Source organism: Microtus oregoni, unplaced genomic scaffold (assembly GCF_018167655.1).
Source record: "Microtus oregoni isolate MIOR12 unplaced genomic scaffold, Mior012 000013F_ref0000133, whole genome shotgun sequence".
NCBI classification, from domain to species: domain Eukaryota; kingdom Metazoa; phylum Chordata; class Mammalia; order Rodentia; family Cricetidae; genus Microtus; species Microtus oregoni.
In genome coordinates this window covers 46,266,023-46,291,446 of record NW_024543072.1, presented here as the reverse complement: position 1 = coordinate 46,291,446, position 25,424 = coordinate 46,266,023, and the positions used below count along the sequence as shown (strand labels likewise).

General features: G+C 44.9%; 1 protein-coding gene across 1 annotated transcript in view; it reads left to right on the top strand.

Moving 5' to 3' along the window:
• Positions 1-923: 923 nt before the first annotated feature.
• The window catches only part of Colgalt2 (collagen beta(1-O)galactosyltransferase 2), a 97,946-nt gene continuing 73,445 nt past the window's right edge, over positions 924-25,424 (top strand). The window contains exon 1 of the mRNA XM_041662677.1: positions 924-1,223. Coding sequence (XP_041518611.1) covers positions 955-1,223 — 269 coding nt within the window. The 5' untranslated portion in view covers positions 924-954. The remainder of the gene's footprint in view (positions 1,224-25,424) is intronic.

Here is a 25,424-nt window from a genome sequence, read left to right as displayed (position 1 = left end):
AAAAGAAAAGAAAAAAAAAGAGTGGTTTCGTTCGGCCCGCTGATAGTGTTCTATCTCCACCCTTTCTTCTGCCCTTTATTCTCTCTTCCCCTTGACTTGTGGGTCTTCCTATTCTTGTCATTTTGGGTCATTATCGGGAAGGGACATGTGAATCTTTTCTTCCACACCTCCTCACTTAGGAAGTCCAGGGATCCTGGGGCTGGAGAGATGGACCAGCTGTTAAGAGCTCTTACTGAAACCTTTTTGTTTTTTTTAAAGAAAGAAAAGGGCCCCCGGATTAATGTTCCTTGTATTTTCAGGGTTCTGATTTGAGGTCTAAAATTCTCCAAGTATTCAAATGCGGTGTTAGGGTGTTTATTCCATCAAGAATGAATTTCAGAAGAAGTGGTGTTCTGAACAAGGGTTTTGCCTCTGTGGAAGTTATAACATTGTTCCCCACAGTCCTGGGTGGCTGGGGAGACCTCCCATTTCAGAATTCCATCTGTCAATAGGTGCTTTATGAAACCCTGGATCCATCGCGTCATTATGAAGGACTTCAGACTGCGGTTTGCTAAAGCAGAATAAATTTTCTTGGGGTTGTACCGTTATGTACACACACACACACACACACACACACACACACACACACACACGCCCATTGGCAGACAGGGCCACACCTCACAGCTCTGGAGGAAGCCACAGACCTCAGCTGTACCAGCGCAGCTCCGGCTAGGGGAACTTTCCGTGGAACTCGGGACGAACAGCCTCACAGCGACGACCTGTCGGTCCGCTGGGCGGAGCGCGGGGCGAGCGCGGACAGCGGGGAGTCGGCGTGCAGAGGATTCGGGCCGGGACTGGACGGCGGCGGGTCCCGGGAGCAGCAGAAGTTGGTGCCTGTGCGCGCTCCCGCCGTCCCAGGGGAGCCGCATCCCCGGCGCCCCCGGCAGCATCGCCGTCTCCAGCCAGCCGCGGAACATGGCTGCGCGCCGCGCCACCGTCTCCTACGGGCTGCTGCTGCTGCTGCTGCTGTCCCCCGCCCTGTTCCGCCTCGGCTGTCGGGCGCGCTTCGCTGCCGAGCCGGACTCGGATGAGGACGGAGAGGAACCAGTGGCGTTCCCCGAGTCGCCCCTGCAGAGCCCTACGGTGCTCGTGGCTATCCTCGCCCGCAATGCCGCGCACACGCTGCCTCACTTCCTCGGCTGCCTGGAGCGGCTGGACTACCCCAAGAGTAGGATGGCCATCTGGTGAGCGAGTTGGGGTCCCGGGCTTCCGCGGAGGGAGGACAGCTTGGCGCGCATACATCCTCGCTGTCCGCATGGGTCCTGCGCTGCGCGGGTGGTGGGACCGGGAAGGAGATGTGGGAATATATGAGCGAGAATCCGGTGGTCTTAACTTCCCTCACCCCGCCCCCCCCCCACCATAAAGAAGGAAGGCTTTCAACCAACACCCCCCCCCCCCCCCGCCGCCGTTCATTTCTCGAGGTTTTTTCTCTATCCCCAAGCCATGAAGGGAAAGGAGAGAGAGTGTCTGTTGCCTCCAGATGCATATACATAACTTAACTTGGGCTAGCAAAGGGGTCCGCAGAGGCTGGAGAGGTGGAGAATGAGGCGCCAGGACTTGCAGGTGCCAGGCTCCTGTTCCCTGCTTAGCTTGGCTCCTGGCTTCTCCCTGGGCTTTCTGAACCCAGGGATAGAGAGTACGTCGCTTTGTTTGGAGTCTTTCCAATCACATCACACTGTGGGCCGGTCTTCCTTGGGAGCTCCAGAAGGTTCCTGCCTGTTCAGCCTCCTGGGACACATTCCCGCTGCAGATGCAAACTTCTGTGAGGTTCTCTGGGGTTTTTGCTGGGGTGCGATGGAGTCGCTTTGGGGAGGATAAAGAGCCAAGTTTTGTCAGCTTGGTCCCTTTTGTGTTTGTTGTTGATTAGGACCGGCAATCAGTGGAAGTCTGTCCCCTTCCTCCTCTAGACCTCAGTCCGGGTTCCACACCTTTAAATCCAAGTGTTAGTGTAGAGTTGGCCCGAGGAGCTCTAGATGGTCTACGGAAGTAAAAGCTTGCCAGGGAAGACTAGCCATCAGATTGGCAGACAAACCTTGCTCGCATCCCTGAGCAGCTCAGGTCACTCTGGAGCGGTTTCGAAGGGAGCTGTCCCCAGACAAGCCGCATCTTAAAGCAGAGAAGGGCAGAGAGAGGAGGAAGAAATTGGCAGGCTCGCAGTACCTGGTAGGAGAGGTACTCCATCCAGTGCGAAAACAAACACGCGGCACAGTACAGCACTGTGGGCACACTGCTTCGCCATACACCCTGCCATACGTGACTGCTCCCACGGAGAAGAGCGTGTTGTGTACAAAGAAAGCGGGAACGCTGGTGCACCTGGGGTGTGTGTGTGTGTGTGTGTGTGTGTGTGTGTGTTAACCACTTCGATGCCAGAAGACTTTTTAAATTAAGAGTCTCTTCCTGCTTCATTTGCAAAAGAAATCTTCTCCATAGGGTTTTGGTTTTTTATGTGCTACTTAATTTTTTTAAAAACCTTAAGAGTATTTGCCAGAATAGGAAGAGGAGAAGCAAGCACGGAGACTCACTTAGGATCACAGAATTAACAAATGGTGTGTTGACGTAAGCTGTGTAAGGAAAGGAGCGCTCACACTTCGAGGGTGTGGTTCACCGTGGGGGGGAAACGCCTGGCTGCAGAAGCCTGAGTCTCATTGTATCCAGTCAGAAAGCAGGGAGATGGATATTGTTGTCTTGTTTTTACTCCATCCAGTACCCCCAAACATGGAACAGTACCGCTTTTAGTGGGGGGGGGGTCTTCCCTTCTTTATAGACATGCCCTTTCATAGACACAGCCAGAAGTGTCTTCCCATAGTGATTTTAGATCCAAATCTAATCCAACTGGCCATCAACATTGACCACCACAAAAGGTAAGGCACAAATTTGACCTGTGAGTTTGTCTACAGACTCCACAGCTCTTTAAAAGGTAGGAAGATTAGGAATGTGGGATAAGCAAAATTTACAGGCTATAAATTAGAATTTAGGATATCTGAGTTGTTTCTCAATAGCTTGATATGCGATTTGGACCACATGCCATAGAATCCATAGACACTAATTTCTCATGAGTATGAGGAAGTTGGAATAAATGACTGAAAAAATTCTTTCTAGATCCTGAATTCTACAGATTTTGTGATGTAACTGGAACCAACAAGCAACCGATGTCTATCCTAACTTCCATGAGTATTCCAGATCACATGAGCACTGGTGTCTTGCTTAGATGAGGGGCGTTTTGATTCTTCTACATAGACCTTTGTGCCTCTTTCTCCTTTTCTTCCCTTATGGTCCACATCACTGTGCTTATCCGTTGTGGTCAGTGTCTCAGTTAGTGTTTCTATTGGTATGAAGAGACACCGTGGTCACAGCAACTTGCATAAAAGAAAGACATTTCATTGGGGTGGCTGACTTACAGTTCAGAAGTTCCATCCATTATCATCATGTTGGGAGATGGCAGCTTGCAGACAGACATGATACTGGAGAAATAGCTTACAGTCCTGTATCTGGCTGGCAGCAGGAAGTGGTCTGAGACACTGGGCGGTATCTTGACCACATGAGATCTCAAAACCCACCTCCATAGTGACATTTTCTCTAACAAAACCACACCTACTCCAACAAGCCATACATACCTCTTGACAGTGCTGCTCCCTTTGGGAGACGTTTTCTTTCAAACTACCACTACCAGCATGAGAAGACTGAGGAAGATGCTCAAGACAATCTTTGTGTTAGTCTCTAGAGACTCTTATCTTAAAAAGCTTGGTTCTTTCTTAGAAGCTCTGTGCAATGCCTTAAAATAACAACACAAACGCCAGCTCTTAGGGGACCAGAGATATGGCTCAGTGGTTAAGAGTATTTGCTACTCTTGCAAAGGGCAAAACTGGAGTTCACTTCCTAGCAACATGGAAGACCATTGGCAACCATCAGAAACTCCAGTTCCAGGGGATCCAATGCCCCTTCCTGGTGTCTACAGATACCCACATAAACGGAGACATGGACAAATGAACAAAAAACAAATCTGTTTAAAGTCAGTTTTAAAGTATTCTCTTCAATTTAAAGTACTTTCAATCAATTAGATCTGAAGTAAAATTGAACAAAATGTGGCTGTACTTTGTGGCCCCCAAACACTACTTTTTTCATAGAGCAGTAACATGATTGGTATGGTATTTAGCTGTCGTGGGGGAGGGCGGCGTGAAAGGATTTCTAAACAGATTGGGATGCATGTGTGGCCTTGAAGCCTTTTGGAGAAGTTGATAGTGACATTGAGCTAAGTTTTGAAGGATAAACAGGAATTCCGAGAGGAATTCTCCTGGAAAGAAAGTTTTCCAGAAGAGGGAACGAGGAGACAAAATACTAGGAACATTCACCAGAGCTTCCATACAGGTGGATTACAGAAGATATAATGACTGCTATCCTCAAGATGCATGTTCTACCACAGCATCTCTCTGAAAATGCCAGCTTTTGGACCTGCCCCAGAAGGATATTGTCTGTGAAGGTTCTAAGTTACAACCTAAACCATGTTTCTGTGGGATGTTGATGCATTTATCTAATTATTCTTTATCAATAAAAAAATTGGAAGTCAAATATTGGGATAAGAACCCGGATGATCCTAGAAGCAGTGGAGAAGCAGTTAGGGACCTCCATCCAAAAGGACTGAGAGCCTTACTTCTTCCTGTCTCTCTGTCTACCCTCAATCTTCAAAAACCTCTATGGTTAACTTTGGTCATCTAGTACCTAGCTCTGTCCTCTGAATCAAAACAAGCGTTATTGTCAGAATGCAATCAAAACATCACACAGTGGGATGCTGTAACCATAGGAACTTCTGCCAGCTGCTTTCTGCTTGACTGTCAAACCCAAGACATACTCAGAGTCTGAGATGCCAAACGGGATATCTGCTGTGCCAGGCTATGCCTGTCAACTTCAAAAACGGCTGTGAGCTACTGAGAGTCTTCAAGCAAGCATCACTGAGTTGAATCTAGGATACTAGCTTTCACTGAGTCATGTTTCAGCAACTCAGTGCACTCTTCTCCTTCATCCTCTGAGGATGGATGGAATAACATGGGATAAGGTTTCTTTCCTCGATCGCTGAAGGTCAAGACAGCTTCCCCTAGCACACTGTGTCATTGGGAGTCTGGCCCATGGACCACATGAAGACTTGCTTGTCACATGATTCCCTTCCACAGCTTTCTAGACCTGACCTCTAGCACACACAAATGAGATGGGAACCAACAAACTGGTGTAGGAACCTCTGCTTTTGGAAAATGTATTTATTTCCATGAGCATTGAGATTTCGGGGTTGGGGAGTTGACTGAACATTGGAATGTTTTTATTTCAGAGATACACTTCATAGCAGCAAAAGGGATTCTTTTTATTCTCTTGATTAATATCAAAACTCAACAAACTACTTGCTTTTCTTTAATGATCACAACCTGGGATAAGAAACAAGGCAGGAATTTCCTACGCACTAAAACATGCAGTACTGTGCTGAGCCACGGGGCCTGTGAGACTCTGGGACGTGAGGCAGTGAGCTTCAATACCTTCTTTTAATTCAGTGTTGCCATGAACAAGCAGCCATAGCAATAGAGGAAAAGGCTGATGTCTTTCCATTTTCCAGAGCTGTGATTTCAGTACGGCCCGTGTATCAGCAGCGAAAAATGAAGAGGGCACATTTGACTCAAAAGAAGAAATACCTGATCTAAAAAAAGACCTTCAGTTGATCATTCGGAGAGCCTATGATGCTTATGGGGATGCAGTCACAAGGCAATAGCTGCTGTGTGATTGTGGAACAATTTAGGCATTTCATCCTGTGGAGCGGGGCAAAGTGTTATACTAAACCGAGAACCATTTTTTTATGGTTTAAAACAGAGTGATGAGATTTCGTTGACATAAATATGCAGTGACTGGTTTCTGCTTGTTCTGAGAATTAGTGCCAATGCTTTGCTCTCTATCTCTGCATTGTTGGGGGATTATGTGAAGTTTACTTCCATATTTTAATGGCCAAGCAAGAGCACTTGGCAGATGCTCAACTAGATACACTAATGTAAATATGTTTTTAAACTGCTATCAGTGATTGGTACCAGGGTGGAGATGATGTCAGAGTTAGCCAGGAGCTTGGCATGTACTGTTATCCCTTCAAAGACAAGCTTTAGCCTGCAGTAAAAATAGATGGTTCTTTTTGTTTGTTTGTGGGTTTTTTTTTTTATCAATTTGTCTGACTTTTACGCACCAAAATAACAAACTGGTTAATAAGTGAGTTATCATATTCCAATCTTTCTGAATAACCTCTTTATCTAATTTCTAATATCTTTTTTATTTTTTGTAGGATACGGCATTTATTTTTTTAAATTGTTTTTATTGAGCTATATATTTTTCTCCACTCCCCTCCCTTTCTATCCTTTCCCATGATTCCCATGCTCCCAATTTACTCAGGAGATCTTATCTTTTTCTCCTTCCCATGTAAATTAGATCTATGTATGTCTCTCTTAGGGTCTTCTTTGTTGTTTAGGTTCTCTGGGATAGTGAATTGTAGGCTGTTTTTTTTCTTTATGTCTAAAAGCCACTTAGGAGTGAGTACATATGATAATTACCTCACTCAGTATGATGTTTCCTAGCTCCATCCATTGTCTGCAAATTTCAAGACATCATTATTTTTTTCTGCTGTGTAGTACTCCATTGTGTACATGTACCACATTTTCCTTATCCATTCTTTGGGTGAGGGGCATTTAGGTTATTTCCAGGTTCTGGCTATGACAAACAATGCTGTTAGTTTAGCACATGTCCTTGTGGTACGATTGAACATTCTTTGGGTATATACCTGAAAGTGTTATTGCTGGGTCTTGAAGAAGGTTGTTTTCTAATTTTCTGAGAAATTGCCATACTGATATCCAAAGCAACTGTATCAGTTTGCACTCCCACCAGCAATGCAGGAGTGTTCCCTTTGCCCCACATCCTCTCCAGCATAAGAGGTCCTCATTGTTTTTGATCTCGGCCATTTTTACAAGTGTAAGATGGAATCTCAGAGTTGTTTTGATTTGCATTTTTCTGATGGCTAAGGATGTTGAGCATTTTCTTAAGTGTCTTTCAGCCCTTTTAGATTCTTCTGTTGAGAGTTCTCTGTTTAGGTCTGTACCCCATTTTTATTGGGTTATTTGTTCTTTTGTTGACCAATTTCTTGAGTTCTTTATATATTTTGAAGATCAGCCTTCTGCCCGATGTGGGGTTGGTGAAGAAACAAATAATTCTTTAATCTCCTTCCTGATAGTATTTTGTTTTCTCTGCCTTTCTCTTCTTTTTTCTTATTTTTTTCCAACATGATAATTTGGAATGGGACTAGGTCTTTATAAGTTAGAATTTGGAGGATTGAGGCTTAAGTCTTCTGTGCCATCATAAGCCCATTTCACCACCTCGCTTCATGTATGGGGAAGCTGAGGCACAGAGAATGGTGATGCCTTGCTGAAGGTCACTAGGCCAGCACATGGGGAAGTTGGAATGGGAGCCAGGCGACTGATGTGCACACAAAGTACATGTGGTCTGCTTAGAGCAATAAAGGACCCATTAGCTCTCCTTCCTGCTTCTGTCTGTTGACCCAGCTTGGGAAGATAAATGCCCCAGTGTTTCCTTCAAGTGAGAATTGTCTCTTCTGCTTGACCAACGACACCAGGGGCTCTGTGGTTCTCTTCCGCTGTCCTGATCATTTTGTCACTTAGCTCAGGCACTGAACTAGTTACTGAGCTCAGCTCTGTTTTAGAAGATTCCACAGAAACAAAATAACACTAAAAGGCATGTGTCATGCATATGGATGCAAGTCACTGCCTGCAACCAAAAGAAATCTCCCCAAGCGTGACTATCAGCAATAATTAAAACTGAACCTTGCACATGTCTGGTGGCTACATTTTAGGTCCCTATTGTTAAAGCAGTCTATCTTCCAGCTTCTTCGGTGGGTGGTCTTAGATTTGCTTGTCCCATAAACTCAATTTTCTTTGCAATGTTTGGAGAAACCTGTCAGACTTGCTCCCAAACTCCAATTTTGAAAATGTGACAGGATTTCTGAACTATGCACTCCTTCGAATAAAAACAGAAGCAACAAATGCAGTCACCAATCCCATTGCTCCAATGATGACGAACTGCTGTAATTGACAGGGTCCCTAGATTGTTCCCATCCTATCTTACTGAGTTGCATGCATGTGGACTCCAAAGCACAGGGCAGGTAAAGGATCTCTCCCAGTAAGTCATATAGTGAATAACATGATGAGATAATCAATTTCAACTTGGAATTTCTGAGTGCTGGTTTCAAGGTTGTTTCTGTTATAGTGTGACTCTCCTGGTTTGGGAAGCATGCCAGTTATCCTAAGAGATTGGTGTTACAAATATGTCTTCAGGTCTTTATCCAAGTGATTCCACCTCGGGATTCCCTTGCCCCTCTTGGGTCACAGGCTTGTGCTTCTCGCGTCCTCCTGCTCGGCTGTCTCCTGCTGCGGGAGACAAACAATGAAAGCTCTGTAACCAGGCATGCTCTCGGTTGTGCTGTGGTCCCTTTCCCTACACGTAAATGTGTCTTTTCACTGTGTGGCACTGTCTCCACTCCGCAGAGCAGTATAGTAGGGCCATTATGGGGCTCTCATGGGCACGATAGTAGGGGATTATAAAGGTTGTTTCTACACGTTTCTTCACAATATGTAACCTTATACAGTAAAGTCAGAGGGAAATCTGTTAACCTCTAATGTATCTGTTAGATGGCTTTCCAGTTACTATCTTATGAAGAGAGTTCACTGTGTGTATTTAAAGCAAAACTATAATTCATCAAGAGCTGCAAATTTAATGCCTTTGACATTTTTACTCTCAAAGGAGTGGCTTGTTAATTTAGTTACATTTACGTTAACATATGAAAATTTGTGATTAAAAATTTTATCTGGGGCTGGAGCAATGACTCATTGCTTAAGAGCAAGTATTGCTCTTGCAGAGGACCCACATCCAATCCCCCCAGCACTCAACATTGGGAGGCTCAGAATCATCTGTAACTCCAGTTCCAGGGGATCTGACACAGATCTCTGAGGGCACTATCCTCATGTGCAAACACATATGCATGTACACACATGTGCACATAGCGTTTATACACACGTATACACATAATCCCCCACAGATACACATAACTTAAAAGAAAAATATCTTAAAAGGTTGGATTCCTTAGAATTTTTTAGTTTTGGAGACAGGGTTTCTCCGTAATTTTTGGTTCCTGCCCTGGAACTAGCTCTTGTAGACCAGGCTGGCCTCGAACTCACAGAGATCCACCTGCCTCTGCCTCCCGAGTGCTGGGATTAAAGGCGTGCGCCACCACCACCCGGTTTCCTTAGAACTTTTGTATATTTACTTAAAAATAATGTAACAAGAACTTTTCCCTTGGACTTTTTCTTTTACAAGTTAAAATGCAAGACTCCCCTACTAAAACAGTCGATGTGTGTCAGAATTCAATGAAATGTAAGTTTCTCTTCTACTTTACACCACCTGCCAGAGGACAGCAATAAGAGTGTTTTCATATTTGCCTAGAAACTGTCAATGTATGTACACGTTTTGACCCAAACATAAATGCTGACTGTATCCTATGTAAGGATAATGTTTTGAAACCCATTTTTCTGTATCAGGGTCCTTAAACACTGACGGTACCATCTTCCTTTCCCGTGGCCATAATCAAATCAGTTTCATAACCAGGTTTTCGTGGTGTTACTCTGTAGATTTACATGCCCCTGCTTTCTTGTTTGACTCTTTGTCCTCTAGAAGATCTGCCCCATCACCATTTTTAAAGTATTTAAAAGTTTTTACTATTCTATGTATGTCTGTGCACTGCATATGTGTGCCTGGTGTCCCTAGAGGCTAGAAGAGGGCACTGGGTCCTCCTGGAATTGAAGTTACATTGAAAGACCCTCAGAGTGGTCCTTACCTCAGGAGGAGACCCCTGAACCCAAGGAATAGTCGAGACCACTGGCTGCAAAGGCAAGAGGTTATTTATTGAGAGATGCACAGGTACCTGTGGCTTCAGAGTCTCTTTGGAAGACTTGTGTGCCCTCAGGCTGGGCAGGGGGTCTTTTATATGGAAACGGGCTGGCGGAGCAGGCATACAGAAGTAGAAGCATGGTTACAGGAATCCTATTGGTCAGTTCGGATGGGGCGATGGGTTCACTTGGAGACAAGCTCCTCGGGGACATGAAGATATGATAATAGCTGACTTGGCTCTATCTAGGGCACATGTAGTTTTTCCCAGAATTGTCCGTTCCCCTCCTAGGCCTGGTGTCTGACCACAGATATCCTGTTTTGGCCGCCTAGGAGTACCGACTTTACCTTGAATTTACACTTGTTTGTGTGAAAGCCTTGCAAAATGGCATTACAGCAGCTAAGCTGGGGTCTTTCAACATATGGTTGTGACTTGCCGTGTGAGTGCCGGGACTCAAGCCCCCTGGAAGAGCAGCCAGTGCTCTTAGCCACTAAGCCATCTCTCCAGCCCTTGAAATCAATCTTTAAGAAGTAATTATGTAATTTTTATAATTGTACATAAATTTGCATCTCCAAATTCTATATATCATAAATGTCTAAGTTTAGAATGTTTCATAAGTGCATAAGCCTGTGTAACGAATACTTCACCTGGCCAGGTCTGCATTTCTCCACAGCTGTTACTGAGGCTGCGTTGGCGCTGGTTCATGAACTGTGTCCAGGCAGCCAAGTCCCTGTTAGCCCCACATTGTTTGAGTTTGTAGTAAGTCCCTGCTGGGTCTTTGACTTGGTGTACCTGACCTCTGTTGGTATGTGGGTACTCCCTCCTCAGGGTAGGCCCCAAGTAGTAGCTGCAGAGCGCTGGAAGGCTTGGCGAGTGGCCATCGGGTGACCTAGTGGTAAATAAATCAGGATTGTATTACTTTTCCTCCTGATATCCATTCTTCTAGTAGGAAAGCTGTGTTAATGTTCATAACTTTTTTTAAAAAAATACCTTGTTATAGGCAATAATTGGAAATCCATGCAGGATTTACACAGGATGGCTCTAGTTAATTTAGTGGAATGTGCTGCCCTGTAAAACTACATTTGCTGTTGGTGACATTAACCAAGTCTGCCACATGAATTAAACTTTAGATTTGGCCAGAAAGTACTTCTTTTCTTCTTCAGGAACACCATATGTGCAAGGATTTTGTTTTTCAGACTTGAACTTTGACTAACAAGGCCCCGAGGGTTTGCTAAGGCTAAACTCAGGGCTTTGTAACAAGTTCATTTCACTGAATCTATATTTGTTATTATTTTAACTGTTTGGCAAACTCAGCAAGCTGATGACTATCTGTTGCCTCATTGCGATTTTGCCTATGAACACAATGCAGAAATCACTTTCTCCCTCCAGAGCTCTCTGATTCATGTTTGAGGATACCTTAGAACACACGCCTCAGAAAGCACGAGAAGCCTAAGAAACGAGGCAGGAAGCCAAGCCTGCAGGACGGCTTCTGCTAAAGGATTTTTATGAGTATCTGGGTTCAGTGGTGCGTTGGCTGTGTTAGAATAGCTCATTCCCTTCCAGATTCAGTTATTTTAAAGTCAGTCAAGAGATGTATGCCAGGCTGGAGAAAGGCTCCTTAAATTGAGATCTCCCCAATTTGACTACTAGCTACCAAATGATGATGATGATGATGATGATGATGATGATGATGATAAATATTAATAATGAATTAGACAGCAATGTATGCATTATAGTCCATAGGATTTTTGATTTTTTTTGTTTGTTTGTTTGGTTCACTTGGTTTTTTTTGGGGGGGAAGGGGTTCGTTTTGTTTTTGTTTGTTTGGTTTTGGTTTTTCAAGACAGAGTTTTTCTGTGTATTCCTGGCTGTCCAGAACTCACTCTGTAGACCAAGCTGGCCTCGAACTCACAGAGATCTGCCTGCATCTGCCTTCTGAGTGCTGAGATTAAAGGTGTGTGCTACCACCACCAGGGTGCCAGGAGGATTCTTATGACAGGATACAACTCTTTCTAGTCTCTCTTTTGAGAGTGACTGGCTATGTTTTGGAGAGGGAGGGTAGAGGGCAATTGCAAACTTCTTGTTCTCACAGGTGACAGATGTGACGCAGACTAGAGGAATCTCAGATGAGCAATGAGTGGTGTTATCACTGAAAGTTACAGTGAGAAATTGCTCTAAGATGCGCAGAGATTGGTATTCTCACTGTAAGTTACCATGAGAAACTGCTCCTTTCTAAGGTCTTGAGAAATGAAGAACTTTGTAGACACTTCACAGTAGAAATTAAATTCCTGGGATATCTGTGAAAAAATGTGTTTGTAGACATTTGGGGCCCTGGCATTCCCAACACAGAGTGCCTTGCTGGGCTAATAGGAGGCGTTTTAGTTTCTTGGTGGCCAGCCAGCCTCATCGTCTTGGCCAAGTGGCACACACCACAGTGATTATGGTGTAGACCCGCCAAGGCAGTGGAAAACTGATGCCAAGTGGGATCAGGAATTTTCATGTCATTGCTGCACCACTGAACACCCAGCTTGTGTGCAGCTCCGGCACGGCTGCTCTCCCTCTGCAAATGCAGGCTCTGTGGAAAGCGCCCAGGCAGCCAGACTGTGGCTTGTTTCGGGGGGATTTCGTTGTGCTAATATGAAGCCCTGAAACAGCTAGCCTTGAAAATATTTTAGACAATTATCACCCTCCTCCTCTCTAGCCTTTCTCAGCCTCCCTTGATTTCAAACTCTGCTAAGCACACTATATTTCTAGTTTTCACCTTAGCAAGATAATCTACGACTACCTAAACCAATGGGTTAACAATGACAAATGTCCAGGAACTAGGAAGACAAGAGCAATCCTGCCCCCAAGTTTGGATAAGAAAAGGAATAATGAAAACCAGAGCAGGAATAAATGGAAGGTTAAAACAACATCCAGAAGATAATAAAAAAGGCTCTTTCCCCAATGTAACTAACAAGCCCTTATCTGGAATAATAGAGTCTATACATTCTGTTGATTCTAATAAATAAAATCAGAGATGAATGAAAGAAAGAGACTTAAATGGGACTATACAAATACAAAGACCATTAGAGATTATTGTGGACATGAATATGACGATAAACATGCATTCTTTCTCTAACAGTGGTTGTTTTATTTTTTTCAAATATGTATTGTTTAAAGACAGCACTACAGGTGGTTGACCCTCTCTATGTAGTTCCTTGCATTGGGTTCAGTATAAAAAGGCACTCCTTCCTGCCCTTTGCAGCTTACCCTATGTAATAAATTAATTAAGCATTTAGTTCTATAGAAGAAAGGTATTTATTGATGAACTTCTTTAGAAGGAGGAGATGAAACTAGTGATTGCCTCCAGCTAAAAAGTGTTCACCTGAGCCATGTTTGTTCCCATTTTCCTTGATCTTGGTTCCCCGTTGTTTGCTTTTAACTACTGCCTCCTCCTCCTCCTCCTCTTCTTCTTTTTCTTCTTCCTTCCTTCCTTCCTTCCTCCTCTTCTGTTTCTTCTTCTATTTCTTCTTCTTTTGTTTTTTCTTCTTCTGTTTCTTCTTCTGTTTTTTCTTTTCCTCCTCCTTCCCTCCCCCTCTCTCCTTCCCTGTCTCCTGGTCTCTCTCTCTCTCTCTCTCTCTCTCTCTCTCTCTCTCTCTCTCTCTCTGTGTGTGTGTGTGTGTGTACTAGTACATGTAGTGCAGAGGACAAAGAGGATGTCTACTGCTCAGTGTTCTGCTACATTTTTCTCTGTCTTACTTCTTTGAGACAGAGCCTCTCACTGTCCCTGAAGGTTAGATTGAAGACCAGTTATTCCCAGGGCTCTGCCTATCTCCACCCCCTGGCATCGGGGTTACAAGTGCATGTGCCACACGTGACTTTATGTGGTGCTGAGGATCAGAACTCAAGCCCTCATGCTTGTGCAGAAAGCACTCTTACCCACTGAACCCCTCCAACCCCTTTCCCTCTATGAAAACATACCTTTTTGAAAAACAAAGTCACACACCATAGATAGCCTATGCCATCCTGTAACTCTGTAGGCACACGCTGGCCTTGAACTCATGGTAATCTTCCCACTTCAGCTTCCACAGTGCTAGGATCACTGACATTAAGCCATTATGCCGAGCTTAATATTCTATTGATTGTTTTCATGCCACTGAAAACTCCTCTTTTCTAGGATTAATAAAATCGGACTCTTTTTTAATAGTTGGCAGTTCAGCTATAATTATCTGATATTACAAAGTTCTCAAGCCTGGGTCCTCATTCATAATGAACTTGACGTGTACTTTTTGTTCTTGTCTTCTGTACAAAAGAATGCTCTGGGTTTGTCGCAGAGACCTAGTGTAAGGCGTTAATATCGTGGCATTATTACAGTTGCAAGCATAACCGTTTCCTGTGGGGGACAATAATAACTTGGCTGCTATACTATTTCGCTCCTAGTTTTCTTGTATGCTTTCAAAAAAAAAAAACCATACTAAAGATTCTAAAGTGTGTGCATTTATTTTTATTTTTTATCTTTTTTCTTTTTAAGAATGTGAGCTGCATTCTGTTACTGAATATGTGCCACCAAGAAAACAGTAATCACTGAGGGATGAAGCTAACCTGGATGCATGGTTCTCTGCCTCCAAAGCAGCTCCATCCATTCCCACTTCCTGGGCTGTGGGTTTTGCATTTGTTAACTGCCTTGTCCTGTGAAAGCAGTGAGGTGCATCACTGTGTGTAATGCTTTGCGTAAGTAAATTATTCCCTGTGGCTCTCAATTTCCTGTCCAAGAGAATTAGAGAGATGTCCTAGAATTGTGGTTCTCAAATGGAGAGAATTATCAGAATCCTTGGATGAAGGAGAGACCCAGGCCAGGGCTGATGGGGCAGAGCCAGGACAATTGACGCATTTTGTAAACCTCCCAGGAGATCTCAGTGTGCAGTTAAGATCGAAAACCTCTGGGCTAGATGTTCTTGAGACCCTTTTAAAAATCTGATATTATCCCCCTCTTGATGAGAATGACCATACCCTAGAACATTCATTATACGTAAATGCAGAATTGATTCTTTAGGGACCCTGTAGGGATAAGTCCAGCCCCTTAGGGTGCGTGTTCACCTCGGGTTAATGTTTACCTATAAATCTGGTGAGCGTGCTCCCAGCCGTCGCTTCTGCTTTCCTGGTCTCCGCGGGAACGGTGGTTCTGTAAGTCTATTTCCCCATTAAAGCTGTATATATTTTTACAGTCTGTCTGCATTCATTTACGCCAGTTACAGGACCCTTAGTCAGAGTTTCACACTTTTGAGAGGAGCTTCAAAATGCTGAATTCTGTTAGGAGCACATGGCATTCCACCACACGGTCTGCTGCTAGGGAGACTCTTCCCGACAGCTGTTGTCTCCTTTGGGTGGAATGTGCTCGAGATGAGTGATCCGTGGAGGAATGTGGCGACATGACAACCAGCCTTGCAGAGACACATTTGACAACGCTGAAGAGTTCTGTGCACCAGGTGTAGAAGCAGCTTTAGCCCAGGACTTACTTCCTTTGGCACGGATGACTGCCCCTTGGCTACAGGAACTGCCTGCAGCAAGGCTTCTCAGCACATTCAGCCAGGCTCTGGCCAGCCCAGGGTCCCTTCCCTCTGTGGGATTTGGTACACCGCCCAGCTTTGCTTTGGGGTTTTCTGTTTCATACTGATGCAGGGCCTCTGATCATCTCTGCGGATTGAATTGCTGATGGGACTTTCAATGGCTTTGGAGTTTCTGGATTTGCATGAACAGAACTGCCTTTGTGCCGTGGTCTTGACACAGCTTCAAAGCCTTGAGTAGGCATCAAAGCCACAGGGAAGCCTCATTTTTTTTTTAGGTGTCAGATTGCAGCAATGCCAGCAGGTGACTAAAGGTTATAGCTCTACTTCTGGCTGGATTTTCTGCCCATCAAAGAGGAGATTAGGTTCCACTAAATTCTCTCGATTGTAGTTTTGGATCTCAACAGATTTTGCATGATGTCTGTGCAAACGCTGCTGCACTGAAAAGGAACAGCTAAAGTTTTATCAGAGAGGAGGAGCCCTGCTCACACCTCTACACTGCACTTCCCCAGCCCTGCCAGAGGCAGATTACTCAGGGCCCCCGAGGGAAACATGGACCAGCAGTCCCCCCACATGCCACTGGGGTGCACTTTGTGAGGTCTGGAACCTCATTTTCCATGTGGTTCATCCAAGTGAAAGAAACCCTCGGCTCCTCCATGGTGCGCAGTTGTCTTTACTCTGGATGTCCTGAGGCCGGCCTCTCAGCAGATCCTTTAGAGTGCTCAGGTGCTGCACCTTGACCTGAGTCTTCCCCGCCCCCCCACCCCGCTTCCCAGTAGCTGTGCAACTAAAACTAGGGCCTAATATATATTTTATTAGTAGGAGTGGTCAATTCTGGTCATTTATAATTTTTTTATGTGTACACAACGTGTTTTGGTTCCTCTTCCTTCACTCATTCCCATTTCTCTCCTGCTCCCACTAGAGCTCCCCCCTCCTTGGAAATCCCTTTCCCCCAGTTACTCGCTTGGATGATGTTTAGCACCCAGAGTTTAATCAGGGCCATCTGTGAGCCTGAGTTTGGAACTGTCAGAGTCCTGTGCTCTCACCAGTGGGTGCTCAGCTTCCCCTTCTCCCAGAATCTGTTGTCTACAGATGAGCAGTATGTAGTAGGACCATAAGGAGGGCCCCACTTCTGTGTGCCCGGTACCAGTATGCAAGGTTCCTATGGGTTCATGGTAGCCATGTCTGTGCCCGGCTCAGAAGACAGCATTTCACAGCCCCTCTCTGTCCTCTGGCTCTTACCTTGGCGTTGGAGAAGGGTGCTAATCTTCGTTTCATCTCTGACAGGAAATGAAAGGTGTTCTGTGATATTGCACCCGAGGCCTCTCAGCACCAGTCACCTTAAGAGTTCCCAAGCGCTTGCTCTTTTATGTCATCTCCACCTGTGCTCTGAGATTTCCCGGATGCTTTGCCTTGGCAGGCTACGAGCACCTATGTATGTGCAGTTCCATTTCCTAGGCCTGTAGTGGCATTTCATTTGTATGTTAATAAATAAAGCTTGCCTGAAGATCAGAGAGTAAAACAGCCCCACTGGCCAGCATTACAAACCAGTCAATGGTGACACACACCTTTAATCCCAGCAGCCACATTACTTTGCCATAGAAATCGGGCAGTAGTGGTGCACACCTTTAATCCCAGCCCTAGAGAGGAATATAAAATGGGAGGAGACAGCTCTCACACACGGTCTCATTCTGAGATTCCTGGAGACAGGATCACCATTTTGGACTGAGGTAGATATAAGAGCCAGTGGCTGGCTGTTTTTGCTTTTCGAATCTTCAGGTTGAACCCCAATTTTTCTCTCTGAGTTTCTGTTAATTGTGGATCAAAGGCCCTAAACAGAAAACACCTCACCTCCTTGTCTTTTTATTTGAGATGATGTATTGAACTCTTCACACCTTTTTGTGTATTTGTTCAGGGTTTTTTGTTTGTTTGTTTTGTTTTTGTTAAGACAGTGTCTCATTATGTAGCCTTAGCTGACTTTGGAACTTGCTATGTAGATCAGGCTGGCCTTGAACTCTTAGAGATCTGTCCGCCTGTCTCCCAAGTCCTGGAATTAAAGGCACACACTACCACGCCTCTTTTATTTTCACTTCCATCTGAATTCTGTCATGGTTTTGAATTATCCATATCTCAAATCCTTGGTGCCACAAGGGGTCATTCACATCTGCATTGGGAAGCGGTGTTTAGTACTTTAGTCAGTGAATATGCAGCTTTTATGAACACTGGCAGCAAAAGTCAGGGCTCTGCCGAGAAGAAGCAATGTACAGAGGATATTATGGGAAGCCTGCTACCATTTGGGGAAGCCATTGCTGTCAGCGCAGGGATAAAACTCTTGCTTTGTGAGCGGACATGATGATGGGAAATGGTTTATTCTTTACGGAAGCTGCTGGTTAGCCTTGCAGGCCAGCATGCTCTGCTTAGCCTGCTATGAGAGGAAGTAGCTGATTTATGCACTGTAGGGGTTAGAACAATGGTTCTCAACCTGCGGGTTGTGACCCCTTTGGGAGGGTCAAATGATCCTTTCACAGGGGTTACCTAAGACCATCGGAAAACAGATATTTACAATACAACTCAAAACAATAGCAAAAGTACAGTTATGAAGGAGCAACAAAAATGATTTTATGGTTGGAGGCCTCAACAACATGAGGAACTGAATCAAAGGGTCACAGTGTTAGAAGGTTGCGAGCCACTAGGTTAGGAGAACCGGGCAGTTCAAAGTCCAGTGTCAACAGGCTAGTGAGCAATGAAAGATTTCACTTTGCTGAGCAACCGTTATCGCAGGGATGCTGAAACCTGGCCTGCGTCTGATGTCTTCTGAGACCAAAGTACAAACGCCACGAAGGGTCATTGTAGCACGAAGCTCCTGCAAGAATGTCAAATCAAGAATGCAGAGAGTTTTCTTTTCTCAGGGTATTCTCATTGGTGACCCCAACTTACCTACCTGGGGTTCAGTCTCCTAAATCAAACTCTTCCCTTCCTGAGCAGCCGCCACCTCTGCTCGGCAGAAGCACCCTGAGAAAGCCCTGTTCCTTGGCTGCCTTCCTCAACCCTCTGCTCCTGGCTGACACTCCCCAGCTGTAAGCTGTCTGCCTGCAGCCCTTAAGGCCAGGGCCAGATGTGTGAGTCTCAAAAGGAAGATGTTTTTAGAAGGCCTTGGTAACTGATGCTGGGGCCTGGGTGTGAGCAGGGCGTTAAGCAGGCAATGCCCTGGTGATTTTTTTTTTCTTTTTCTTTTTTAATTCTGATCTCACAACAAGTGGAGTTTAACCGGCTGGGGATAGAACCCTTTCTGCTCTGAAGTAACATGGATATTTGAAGCTATGTCTCTCTTCTGTGTGAGATTTGATGTTTTCAGGATGGTTTGCCACCTGTCAGGTTTCAGATAATGAACTGCGCTGGCATTCTGTAGTTTTGAGCTAGGAAGCAAACGCTTTCCCCGAGAGGGACACTGGACTGCTTCGATGGCAGCCAGGTGGGCACATAACTGCATTTAAGTTTCAGAAACCACTCTCCTCTTGAGTCTTTGGGGATTTCTTATTTCTTTCACCCCATTCCTCACTCTACTAACCTCTAAAGGTGGCTCCCTTTTCCTTTCTGACCTTTTCCTTTTGTTTCCAGAGTCATTTCCCCAAGTTGGCCTTCATTGGTTTATTTTACCCATATCATTGGTTTGGGTAGTGGGGATTGTAGACCCTTCTCTGTCTTATTTGAAATGCTGGGGGAAAGCTGTGTGCTCCGTCCACCTTGTGAAAAATGATTATGACATTTAAAAGACTAGATTGGTATTTCTTGTTTTCAGCAACTTCAAAAAAAAAAAAAAAGTCTTTTTATCTCCTTTGCTGTTTGGTCCCCAGGCAGGTAAAGGTTACTGATGGCTGCAATCTGGTGGAAAATCACACGCTGCCATTTCCAGACCCCTGAATAATCAACTGTTAACAAATGAGGTCATTTTTTGGTAGAAGAACCACCTATGTCATTGTCTCAGAAGAAAGACGGGTTACAGATTCTGTCCGAGGACACGCTTCCAAACTCTTGTTTAAACTTCTGGAAGCTGAGTTTGAACCTGGCATTAATCCCACTTGGATGTTTCGAAAAAACTTGAGAGTTGCACATCTTCAACTAAGTAGACAGAGAGGAAAAAATCCAGAAACCTATTAAGTAAGAAAAGAAGGAATACCAGTAGTCATTTTAATAATTCTTTTCGTATACGCTCTCACTAAGACATTCCTATTTCTTTGTGTGTGTATGTCGTTCTCATGCATGTGTGTATGCATGTTCACATGTAGAGGGTGCATGCATGTATGTGTGAGTGCGTGAGAGTGTGTGTGTGCGTGCATGTGTGTGTGTGTGTGTGTGCGTGTGTGCGTGCGTGTGTGCGTGCGTGTGTGTGTGTGTGTGTGTGTGTGTGTGTGTGTACATGGAAGTAGGATGGCAATGTCTCCCTCTATCTGTTCTGCACTTAGTTTTTTGAGGCAGGGTAGCTCGTTGAACTCAGAACTTCCTAATTTCACTGTTGATTTCACTAACTGGCACTGGGAATTTCTCATCTCTGCCCTGAAGAGGACTGGCATTATAGGCAGGCAAACACACCCACCCTGCATTTACCCGGAAGTCCAGTTATCACCCGTCCCTGCAATGTGCTCTGCCCACTCAGTTATCTCCCTGGTCCTAGAATTTGCATTTCTTTCAGTTTCTCAGAAGGTAGAAAGCACCAATGATTTTACTGAAGTCCTTTAAATAGTGAATGTAAGACTGTTTATTGCATGACTATTTCTTGCTATATCTCCAAGGTCTGCTCTCTGAAAACACTATTCTGCAGTAAGGGCCACCACGATCCTTGTGTCCTGGAGTTCACTCCTGTAATCCCCACCCTGTCGGGTCATGTGATTTCACAGAGGAGTGATCTCATCTTTGCTTGCTCCATGAGAACGAAAGTTTACCCTGTTGTGAGGACATTCAAGTAGTTCCCAAAGGAGACCATCACGGAGAGAATCAAGGCCTGCAGCCAACAGCCACCATCAACTTGCAGCTTGTGAAGGGGCCCCTAGGATGAGGTCTTCCATCCCCAAGAAGATTTCAGGTCTCTGTAGCTCCAGCTGAAGGGAGTTTTAGAAAGGAGCCGGATGAAGAGAAGGGGCTGCCTTATGGAGACGGTAGGAGGGAGGGCAAAGGAAGTCATGGAGAGGGCTCCTTGAGGGGTTGCAGACAAGGACTGCTCACCTAAGAACAACATGGACTCGGGCACATTTGCCTTCTTCCCATTTGTGAAACTCATTAACAGAAGAATCACCAGCTTTCACTCAGCAACACAACACAATACTATGCTTTGATGTCAAGTCTTTACAATCTGCTGCTTGTTTTCTTCCATATTTTTGCTACAGGGCAAAAGAAAACAAAGGGAAGTGCAGTAATGTATTCACTGAAAACTCAGCCATCACCCGCTGCAGCTGTGCTGTTGACCGGCCAGCTTACCCATCTGTCGGTGGAGGGAATGCACACTGGTCATGTTGCTCGAGTTTGCAGAGTCGGTCATCTCTTTCTCTAACATCCTCAGCAAACCTAACTTCACAGTGCGATATCCTCGGAGACCTTTCTCTGGCTTTGCCGTCACTGGCGGAATCTGGGAGTCAGAACTCATGAGAACTCAGAGGGCCTTATTTTAAAACATGAAATAAAATTTAGCAAATACACTACTTCCACAATGATTGAAACATTTTATAAAATTATGAAACGGGCTTAAAAATAAGGTGCAGGCTTTCCATCATCAGGTTATGGGGGACAGAAGGCCGTAAGGGTCAGTTTATGTTTAGACAATATGTCACTGTTCCAGTTATCCAAGGGCCGAGATGGCTTAACACTGAGTTAGCACAAAGTTGGCAGACACCAGATGGAGTACAAAAGTAAACAATGCTGTCATCTGCTATCTAACTGCTCTGGCCAGAATGTCCCGTTTGTATAGAGCCGGCAAAAATAAGGCCTTGAGGTCAAGGTCTTTACCTTGGCCAGCCTGCCTTTGTCTGTCTGTCTGTAGGTCTGTGGTGTGCTGCCTTGCACTTATGTATCTACTGGTAGCTGCCTGCTTACTGGCTGGGTACCAGGGAGTAAGTTTGCCCTATCTGCCTGGGACTCCAAACATCCTTTCCAACCTTCCGTCCCTGGCATTCCCCGTGACCCTTCTCCTTTCCTGGCATCAGAGCTCGGACCCCACACAGATCTGCACCTATATCCTCCCCTAAAGCACAGGCGAGGGGTGTGGACTGGATTGTCCCCATCCAGCAGGTAGCAGCTGGGTTTTCAGTGACTCATTGGACACTCTTCCGTTTGTTTTCTTTGGCCGTGTAGCAAAATCTATAAAAATCGGCAGTGGTGATTTAGAGCCTGCTTTTCATATTCACACAGGCATCACGCGGACACAGCCCCCTTTTTAGTGTCCCTGTTCCTTCAGGTGAAATTGCAGCACCTTCCTCATGATTAAGAAGGTCTCTCATATCGGCTGTGGGCTACCTAGAGCAGTTCCTTTAAGATTTGCTTCTGTTAATGCTTACCTTTTGGACCTCAATTACAGAGTATTGGACTCTTTAAAAAAAAAAAAACCCTATTAGTTCCAACTATTTGAGACTTTGATTTCACAGCTAAAATTAGGAACAATATCAGAAAACATGAAGAATAATTGCTAAAAACAACCTCTTTGGGTAGAATATTTATTGTGTGTTTCCTGGTTTATCAATTTCTATTTCCTAACTTATCAATTAATGTAACAAGGAACTTTACCATGCCCAAGTATAGGTCAAGGGAGCCAATTTTACTGACTTAAAAAAAAATTACTCTCTAAACCCATTAGCCTTGTCCTGGGAGAAAGTCTCAATGAGGAATTATTTTTCAGACCAGTGAGCTCATAGCTGTCTGCTTGGCAAAGCTCAGACCTGGTTTCTTCATAAAAAACTAAAGTGCTAGGATGTTTTTTATCTATGTTTCTACCCAATCCCTCACAATGCTACTTTAGACCGTGTGAGACTGAGATTCTTCAGGTTAAAGGTATCCATTTCCTCTGCCTCCCGTACAGCATTACCAGGAAGTGAGCTGATGCAGCAAGCCAGAAACCAGAGCAGAGAGACAACTCGTTTCTTTCTAAAGGGAGACACATGGTTACAGTGACGGTATGAGGGACCTCAGCTGCTCAAATGGGAATGTTCAAACTCCTCTAATCGCTAATAAAATCCAAATGCTGATCTGATTGGCTCTTTGCAGAGACTGAGTTCACAGTGAGCTCTGTTTACCCTTTTAAAGGCCTCTTCTACATTTGGCTTCTTTTCTGCTTGCTACTGGCAGAAAAATCTTTCTCCCTTCTCCATTTATTCTGACCCCTGCTGTCTGGAGACTCTTCCAGCCTTTTAATATATGACTTTCAGAAATCGCATATTCATTTCTATAGGCGTCTCTGTATTCAATTTGGCTCTAAAATAGCACACTTTTCCAGTCGGGTATTTCGTGTAGTGCTCCTGTATATATCTTATTAAATATTTAGACGTTGAAGGCAAAGCGAAGGATGTCTATAGTCTGCAAACGTCTGTAGTGTTCCTGACTTTTGGCAATGGGGCTGTTTCCTGTGAGTGCTGTTGTCGTCGGGGCTTGCCCTCCACCTTGTTTTCTCTTACTATTGAAGACATTTTGAAACTTTAATTTCTGAGAGTGGAATTCTTTACAGGCACCCTAGAAAAGGAAACATAGCATAGCAGAGTGACTTGAAAAAAAAAAGATAGTCGAAAGTAGATCAGGCTAGTCTCAAACTGCCTATGTAGCTGAGCATGATCTTGAACTTCTGACCATCCTGCCTCCACCTCCCCAGTGCTGGGATGAAACATGTGTGCCACCATGTCCAACTCATGCAACACTGGGCATGGAGCGTGGGGGCTTCGCTTCCACAACGCTCAGCCAGCTGAGCTCCCGCCCCCAGTCTCCAGTCAGAATAACTAATACTAAAACGTCACCTCCTTCTCTCTCTTACAACACTGTAGTGACAGGCCACCCACCTCCCAACTGAGATGTGCTGAGACACTAAGAGAGGCCAAGTCTCTCAAATACAGCTTTCAAAATGTTTAATATTTTCAACATATGCAATAATCCACGGCAACGATGTTCTTAGAGAATCAGTTTTAATTAATGTTAGATAGTTGTGCCTGATTACTGTCTCGGCTAACTGCCGAGCCATCTCTCTAGGCTCCCGTGACTTTACTCTGAAAATACTATTTTCTAACCTGTCCTATGGTACCCTGTGTTTTAGAACACATTTCACTTAACGAGGAGTGGTGTTTGATGAGCACTTACTGTGCACGAATTATGATGGCATTTCCCATGAATGAACGCACTCAGAATGCGGGGACAACAACCTATGAAGTTTAGCAGCCTCCCCTCACAAGGAAACTGAAGGTCCATGAAGGAAGATTTTTTTTTTTTAGAGCCACATGCATGGAGCTGATGTGGGGCAGAGGCTGATCGACTGTGAAGCCAATGAAGCCTCTGCTTCAGTCTTCCTGCTGGGGATGCGTCACAGTGTCTTCCGTTTCGCGATGACAAAATCTGCAAGAAGAAATATTTGACCAGCCCTTGACTGAGGCAGCTTGGCCAGCTTGCCCTGCATTGTGTCACACTTCTATGGGGTGACATTGGAGAGACAAGGGCAGAGCTGTGATCCGGCTAAGGGGACACTGGCTTGGGGATACATGCAGTTTGAGGTTGATGGGATAATGTGGGTCACAGTTCCTCCAGATTCGCTTTATTACTCTTGATCCATTTGGGACCCAGATGAAGGCCCCGCGGTTTGTCCATGTGGCTGGTACCATCAGTGAGTTCGGAGACAAGAAAAGCAGTTGAACCTTGTCTCTGGATGACACTTCCATCAGACATGAGCCATTTAAGTGAATGGCCCAGTTTTCATTAATGCCTGTTTAGAACAAAATCTCTACCAGAAAAATACCAGGTAACTGGATATTATAAACAGAGCAGGCATGTATCTTTTTGTCTAGGGGAGTAATGTCTGAGAGATTTTCTTCCTGGGAAACAGAACACGCCCATCTCCTCATCCCAGAAAGGGAACCCGTAGATGATAGCACCGGTTTAACTTGGTGAACTAATGAGGTTTTTATTTTTTATTTTATTTTTATTTTTTTTTTTACAGAGGTTATCAATAGGTGTATGGGTGAGAGGTTACTTAAAGGAGCAGGGATGACCCCAAAGCAGCCGCAACATGGGACAGGCTAGCCCAGCTCACAGAAGTTGTGTTCCAGGAGCTCTCTGCAGGCAGCTCGAAGGCAAGAGGTCTCCCCTGTGCAGCTCAGCCAGTTCTCCTCCAGCCCCAGCGGCTACTTCCTGCTTCTATGAAGTGGGCAGGACCTCCCAGAATCTTGCAGGTTTCCACTGTCCCAGACTTCTGATGACCTCTCTTCACCTGAGTCGATGAGCTAGCTCTCCTCCTTCCTGGGGAGACTGTTTCCCTTTGGAGGAAAGTGTCCCACAGCAGGCACATTGCATGAGACAGAGCAGAACCGAAGTGAAGGCAGGAGGACTATAGCAGTACGCTATAGTCAACTTTGTTTTCATTCCCCTGGGCAGATGAAAGAAAGGCACCTTGACTTGACAGTCCAGCTCACAAAAGCGTCACCAACATGGTCAATTGATCCAACAATTTCCACATTGCTAACGAGGTACAAACTTCAACCAACCATGATAGGAAAAAAAACCTAAATTATGATATTCTCTCTCTCTCTCTCTCTCTCTCTCTCTCTCTCTTTAAGACATGGTTCCTCTACAGCTTTGGAGCCTATCCTGGAACTCACTCTGTAGACCAGGCTGGCCTCAAACTCACAGAGATCCAC